This window comes from Lepidochelys kempii, chromosome 6 (assembly GCF_965140285.1).
Source record: "Lepidochelys kempii isolate rLepKem1 chromosome 6, rLepKem1.hap1, whole genome shotgun sequence".
NCBI lineage: Eukaryota > Metazoa > Chordata > Testudines > Cheloniidae > Lepidochelys > Lepidochelys kempii.
Window position 1 is genome coordinate 2,717,964 of NC_136385.1, and position 7,497 is coordinate 2,725,460.

General features: G+C 54.0%; 1 protein-coding gene across 1 annotated transcript; it reads right to left on the reverse strand.

The window, feature by feature from the left end:
* Positions 1–359: 359 nt before the first annotated feature.
* LOC140913713 (perforin-1) lies at positions 360–2,158 on the reverse strand. Its single transcript, XM_073350515.2, has 2 exons — positions 1,632–2,158; positions 360–1,404 (listed from the first exon to the last, which is right to left on the reverse strand). The coding sequence occupies exons 1-2, from the start codon at positions 2,156–2,158 to the stop codon at positions 360–362; spliced, it is 1,572 nt and encodes a 523-aa protein (XP_073206616.1).
* Positions 2,159–7,497: the final 5,339 nt, after the last annotated feature.

The window sequence follows — 7,497 nt, forward strand, 5'->3', positions numbered from 1 at the left end:
ATATACTTCAACACAGGCATGTGCCATAGGGAGGCAACAGAGCCCATGGGTGTCTGGCGAGCGCGAGGAGAACCTTTATTAATAAAAACAAAATAATGCAAGGATACACACACATTTATTAGTTTCATGGTTTCAATGTGCAACTTCCGGTTGGAAGCATCAACACTAGAACTACGAAAAATAACAAAGGGATTTGTCAAAAGACACCCCTGAGCTCTCTCCGAGATGGGCTGGGTGAGCTTGGAAAGGTGTAACCACTTTGTTTTCTTGTGAGACTTGGTAACGCTTGGGAAAGGGAGTGGGGTTTAGTGGGTTAGAGCAGGGGGGGCTGGGAGCCAGGACTCCTGGGTTCTCTCCCTTCAGCCTCTCACAGGCACGTACTCATGGCAGTTGTTGCCCCCCAGGTTGGGCCCACACTCCAGCGTGTAGGAAAACTCCAAGTGGCCGTATACAAGGCTGCAGGTGAGCGTCTCGCTCTTGCCGACCTCAAGGTAAGTGTTGCAGTCACCCAGGTATTCGTCCCTCCATAGGTCCTTGTCCCACACCTCGATTTTCAATTCGGGCTTCACTGGCAGCATCACTGGCCCAAAGTCCAGGTCTTTTGACCATATGGGGTTGTTATTGTTACGAATGTGGCCCGTCTCCATGATCTGTCCTTGGAAGAGGACCCTGACATAGGCATCGGTGGCGGACGTGGTGTCTCCCCACAGGTCTGTGCCCTGCAGCACATGGACCTTCAGCCGGGCCGTGCCCCGCTTAAGTGAACAGCACATGGAGTTGGTGAGGGGGTTGCCAGAGCAGTAGCATTTGCAGGGGTCCGAGATGTCGGCCTCGCCCCCTTGTGGGCAGCTACGAGGGCAACTCTTCTTGTGCCCCCGCTCAGCCACGTACTCCTTTATTGCCTGCCTCAGCACCTCCCGTCGGCGGTCGCCCGGTCTCACCAGGGTGTGGATGGGCATCAGAGAGTAGGAGACCAGGTCGGGGCTGGCTTTGAGGCTCTCCATCCAGGTGGAGAAGGAGTTGGCGTCTTGCTTGGTGGAGAGGAGCTGCTTGGAGTAGCTGTGGCCACCCTTCACCTGGATGCGCTTCTCCATGTAGGGCACCTGGGAGCTCCCCTCGCCCGGGCTGCTCTGCTTGCTGGTCTGACTCAGGCCCAGGTCTTGCAAGAACTGTGAATCAAGGCGCGCCTTGATGTCAGCAGCTGTCAGCCCATCCAGCACTGCCTGGCAGGTCTGGATGGCTACCAGGCGCCGCATGTACCCCCCGAGGTCCGCCTGCCTCACGTAGTGGGTGCCGTACGTGGCCAGGAAGCGTCGGTATATCGCTGAGTCGTAGCTAGATGGGAGGCTGCTCAGGGCCTGGGAGAACTGGGGTGCCAATGGGGGGTGTTGAGTGAGCCTCAACCTGCCCAGAGGGGAAAGAGAGACGAGTTAGGAACCAACCAGAGACCCCCTGCATCTTCCCCCTGAACAAACTGGCCCCACTTCCCCAGTGCTCACTCCGTGGCTTCCCTGGCAGCTGGGGGGCAGTGGGAGACGCTCTCCTCTTGCAGTCAGTGCTACCCCATTACCCCACTGCAGCAGTAGGGGGCGCTGGGCTGCAGGGAGCAGGGCGGGGTGGGGGATTCTCACCTGTAATACACGCAGGGTATCTCTTGGCGCACGAACATGTACTTGTCCTGCAGCTCCTTCTGGTAAGCGTAGCTGGTGAGCTGGGATTTGGACCCCCCCAAGGCCAGGCCATGGGACTCGTCTAGCAGCTCCAGCTCTGACATCCAGTCATTGTTCACATCCAACGCCAGTACCCGGCCCACTGCTGCAGCTGACTCTTCCACTGAGCTGCTGAGGTCCCGGTTGCACAAGATTTGGACCCTCCAGTCCACCACGGCCAGCGGCAGCCTCTGGTGCTGTCTCCCCTGCAGCCGGTTCTCGCACAGGGTGCAGGTGCCATTTGGGCGACGCCACAGGCTGGTGTCCACCAGATTGGCCCCCGTCCACTCCAGCGTGGTCACGTCGATGCCCTCCCCCACCAAGCTGTGCGCGGGCACGAAGTCCATGGGCTCATCGCACTCCTCAGCTGTGCCCGTGTAGCAGTCGGGGGAGACTCCAGGGAGAAGGAAGAGCAGCAGCAGAGGGATGAAGGTACCAGATCTTGCCATGGCTGGTGCAATGGTGCCCCACACCTGGGAGCGGCTTTCGGACTCTGAGCCTCCCTGGAGGGAGAAAAACAGAGAGAGGATTCATTAACGACAATCTAGTGGCAGGCAGTTCCACAGGCACAACACATCCTAGCAGCATCCCAGAAGCCTGCAAGCTGCTACGACCCTCTCTGAATCTGAGAGAAGAGCTCTCCAACAACCTATGCTATAGCCTGCCTACCCCATTGCCTGCTGATTCTGAAGGAGAGTTGCTGCTGGATGTGAGCAGTACAGGGACTAGGACACATACAACCTGGCAGTTCTGAGTCTGACCAGTAGGGGGCAGTTGGTTTAGTTGTCTGTAGTAGGGGACCTGAGACACATGGGTGAATAGTTCTCATTCCATGTAATAGACAGCTGCGCAGATATGCACCTGTGCCCACCCCACCCCCAAGATGAATCTCCCCTCATTGGGCCGGGAACTGAATCCCCCACGGGAGCTACAGGAAGTAGGGTGACCTTGCTGAAATATGCACAGCCCCATTCCCTCCTGCAGGAAGAGCGAGAGAGAAGAGAGAGAGAGAGAGAGAAGATCGCAACCCACATGCCCCATGGGTACCTGTCTGCAGCAAAGCACAGGGCTTCCGTGTGGGGATCACGGCAGCTGGGCTGGAACGGCATCATTTCTAGGGGCCGCCCTGATGCAGATGTCAGCTGGATCAGAGTGCAGGGAGCTGAGCTCTCCTGAGCTCTCTGGGTTCATCAATTGGGAGGCGGGGCAGGAAGAAAGAGGGACCCCCACCTACAGCAAAATCCCCCCCCAACGAATCCAGGAGGATCAGGGGGAGAAGGGAGAGTGAGGGGGAACTGGCTGGGGGGAACGGCCAGATCCTGACATCAGTGATCCAATTGTAAATCTGGAGTGGGGTCGGGCAGGCTAGAGAGGGGATATAGAGATCCAGGGTGGCCCCCCCTGAGACCCCAGTCACAGGGAATGGGAGCCAGGACTCTTGGGTTCTACTGAAAGCTGAGAACTTGCTGGGGAGCCAGCGTTGGTGGGTGCTGGAAGAAAAGGAGGACTTGTGGCACCTTAGACACTAACCAATTTATTTGAGCATGAGCTTTCGTGAGCTACAGCTCACTTCATCGGATGTAGCTCACGAAAGCTTATGCTCAAAAAATTGGTTAGTCTCTAAGGTGCCACAAGTCCTCCTTTTCTTTTTGTGAATACAGACTAACACGGCTGCTACTCTGAAACCTGTGGGTGCTGGGTCGTCTCCGGGGATGTGTGTTGCCTCCTGCCCCTCTCTGCTCTCAGGACAGGGTGTGGGGAGGGGCGGGACATCGGGAAGGGAGACAAGGGGGCAGGGCGAGTGGCAGGGTTTAGGCACGGAGGGCGTCTGAGCCCCTCCCTCCCCTGCTCTGGCCATGCCAAAATCTGTGGATGACCTGAGCCCCCTACCTATGTTTGTTCCAGGATCTGGGGGTGCCCTAAGTCCCCATCTCTGCCCCCCTATTTGTGAGCCAGGATTCTGGAGCAGGAAACAAGGCCCTCTCACCCCCTACACTGTGTGTCCATAAGAACGGCCATACTGTGTCAGACCAAAGGTCCATCTAGCCCAGTGTCCTGTCTGCCGATCGTGGCCAATGCCAGGTGCCTCAGAGGGAATGAACAGAACAGGGAATCATCAGGTGATCCATCCCCTTTTGGTTATTCCCAGCTTTTGGCAAAGACAGCCTAGGGACACCATCCCTGCCGATTCTGGCTAATAACCATTGATGGACCTATCCTCCATGAATTTATCTAGTTCTTTTTTGAACCCTGTTATAGTCTTGGCCTTCACAATATCCTCTGGCAAGGAATTCCACAGATTGACTGTGTGTTGTGTGAAGAAATACTTCCTTTTGTTTCTTTTAAACCTGCTGCCTGTTAATTTCATTTGGTGACCCCTAGTTCTTGTGTTATGAGAAGTAGTAAACAACACTTCCTTGTCTACTTTCTCTACACCAGTCATGATTTTATCGACCTGAATCATATCTCCCCTTAGACGTCTCTTTTCCAAGCTCAAATGTCCCAGTCTTATTAATCTCTGCTCATATGGAAGCCGTTCCATACCTCTAATAGTTTTTGTTACCCTTTTCTGAAGCTTTTCCAATCTTTTTTGAGATGGGATGACCATATCTGAAAGCAATATTCAAGATGTGGGCGTACCATGGATTTATATAGAGACAATACTGCATTTTCTGTCCTATTATCTGTCCCTTTCTTAATTATTCCTGGCATTCTGTTCACCTTTTTGACGGCCACTCTTTTTTCAGAGAACTATCCAAAATAACTCGAAGATCTCTTTCGTGAGTGGTAACAGTGTCCATACCTTTTCCCTGCCCCCAGGCATTGTGCTTGGATCTGGGGGTTAGGAAGGAATTATTCATTGGGCAGAGTGAGGGGAGCTGGGGGGCAAGAAGGAGTGGGGGAAGAAATGGGGGAGGGACACTTGGGGTAGAATGGGGGTCAAGGAGGGTATCAGGGGGTTAGTGGAGGGCTGAGGGGCTTCCACACAGAGAGACACCCCAGGGCAGCTGAGTGAGTGCTGCAGTTCCTTTACCCTACCTGGGCACCAGCTGGAGAAGTGGGGTCAGATCCTGGAGGGGGATCCCCCCCCTTCCCCTGAAGAAATTATGATTTTGCCCCAGGATTCCTCTTCTACATTTTCAAAAGTTTTGCAATAACTAAATGGCACTTACCTTGTCTGTGCCAGAAGCTAGTGTGAGTCCCAGCTTCTAAAGAGGTCTCTGGTCACCTGGCTTTGCTTTGTGCCATATAAATACAGTGACAGGCGCTGACTTCTAGTTTTCTTTGGGGGTGCTCCGCCCCCTTCCCTGAGGCCCCACCCCCACCACCCCCCCTCTTCTGAGGCCCCTCTCTCCTCCCTCTTCCACTCTAGAAAAAGGCATATCCTGACCTCACACCTCTCCCACCTGAGCCCCCTGCCCGCCCAGTGGCTGTGCAGACCACCGATCCGCACCCTTCCTGGAGATGGAGAGTCTCCCCCCTTCCCCTATCTCCCAGGAGAAGGAGGAGAGGGATGAAGCAGCAGATCTGGGCATGGCCGGTGCGACGGGGTCCCTCACCAGAGAGGGGCTGTTTGGTCTCTGATCCTCCCTAAAAGAAGAGAAACAGAGAGAAACTTAATTAAGGAGAATCCAGTTGCAGGCAGCCCGATTCCTGCTGTGACAAAGTGGGGGATTTTCTGGGTTTTTCAAAGGTGTGCATGCAGAAGTGGTGGGACTCAGTTTCCCTGTGTTTTACTGGTTTAATGAGATAATGGGGAGAGGGAAGTTGTTGTTACAGGGACCAGTGACGGAACTTGGGACCCCAGTCAATGGCCTGGAGAATGGATACCCCAGCGACTGGTGACATGGTGACCTGGAGGCTCAGCTCGGACGCCATAGCCACCCCCTCCTGTGCCTCCCTCCCCCAAACCTTTGAGGGGGACCTCTGCATCACAACCTTTAGAATTGGTGTCCCATCTCACTGCTCAGCATAGCCTACACGGTCATAGTGAAAGCCATTTGGCTGTTATTATTGGCAACCGCCCCGGTCCCCACACTTTGGGGGCCCCGCACTTTAGGGGATGTGTTATGCTTATAAGAAGCACACAGGATCTTTTTGAGGGGATAAGGCAGTACGCCGTGTTTATGGAGAATAGAATAGTAAATTTTTGGGGGGAGGGATAGCTCAATGGTTTGAGCATTGGCCTGCTAAACCCAGGGTTGTGAGTTCAACCCTTGAGGGGGCCATTTAGGGATCTGGGGCAAAAATTGGGGATTGATCCTGCTTTGAGGAGGGGGTTGGATTTTGACGGCCTCCTGAGGTCCCTTCCAACCCTGATATTCTGTGATTCTATGAAATCAGCTAGCGTATGCTCACAGAAACACACACGCACACTCAGATACACACGCACTGTCCCACCAGTCAATGTTATAGTTACCAGTCTGTAGCTCAGACCAATCTAATGGCCTGTTAGATTGGTCACGAGTGGGGAAGCTGGGTTCTGTCGGTCGCGATCCAATGCGCTGAAGTTGTGGTAAGGCGAACCCAAAGTCCCATGGCAAAGCACCCTGCTTCATAGTAATTTTCCTTCATTGGGGGTCAGTGAGTTTCGCACCGTCATGCTGTAATCAATCGCCATTTGATGAGTGCTTGTCCAGTGCTTGTTTTCTTAAGTTGTTCTTCTCATCATTCCCCCCATTACTCAGGGAGTTACCCCAGACTGGTTTTGGTTACAGCTCTCTTCTCTTCCACACTGGTTGGCTTGGGGACCTCCTGTTGCGGTTCAGTGATGAGACAGAACACAGCTTTATGCAAGCAAACAGGCTGGTCAGCGGAGATGGGCTGTTTTGCCCCCCCTGCCTTTTACCTTCTCCTTTTATTATATTTTTTTTTTTAAGCATTACACACTGCTACACAAAGGAATGTATGACGTTGATTTATATGCTTAGTTACCATTCTTTATTTACTACAATTCTGGTTTTTAGGCCTTGAGCCCAGGCTAAAAAAACCTCCCACAGTTGCTGTCCAAACAATCAAGTTCTCAGGGTTCATATCTAGCCCTTGTCCTTGGATAGAGCAATGTGTGCATTGCTCCTAGGAAACAGTCAGGGTGTGCCCCGCCTGCTTCCAGGTGGAATAGCTAGACATTAACCCTTCAACCTCCTTGAACTCTTGTGTAGGGACGGTCTGTCATTTGCCCTCCTCTCCCTGAGCACTAGAAGGCGTTCGACAGGGTGGACTATGGGTATCTCCTGGGCACTCTGCGGGCGTTTGCATTTGAGCCACTGTTTGTGGGTTTCCTGCAGGTGCTGTGCGCCTCTGTGGAGTGTTTGTTGAGGCTCAACTTGACCCTGACTGAACTGATCAGCTGTCAGGCCAGCTGCACACTCTAGCCATTGAGCCCTTCCTCCTTCTCCTCTGGTGGAGGTTGATAGGGTTGGTGCTCCGGGAGCTGGAGTTTTGGGTGGTCCTGTCAGCATATGCCACCAAAGTGCTTCTCGTGGTTCAGGACCAGGCACCCTGGTGCAGGTGGAGGCCTGACTGGCTATGTACTCAGCAGCCTCCTCCTCCTGGGTCAACTGAGTCGAGAGCTCTGACCTGGTGGTCGGGGATGGGGAGCAACGGAGCTCCCTCCCACCCGTGCTTCAGGCCATCCAGTAGAGCATGGGTCTGCTACTCTGTCTGAGCATTCACCTTTCCTCCACCCATCCCCCTCCATCAGAGAACAGGCAGGATTTAGAGGGCAGGGTGGCTGAGTGGCTGTGGACTGGACTGGTCCAGTGCCTCTTCCTGTGGGGTAAGCACT

Coding starts and splice junctions, on each gene's coding strand:
- LOC140913713 (XM_073350515.2), bottom strand. CDS start 2,158: ATGGCAAGATCTGGTACCTTCATCCCTCTGCTGCTGCTCTTCCTTCTC. Junction 1,405..1,631: donor ATACCCTGCGTGTATTACAG/GTGAGAATCCCC, acceptor CCCTCTGGGCAG/GTTGAGGCTCACTCAACACC.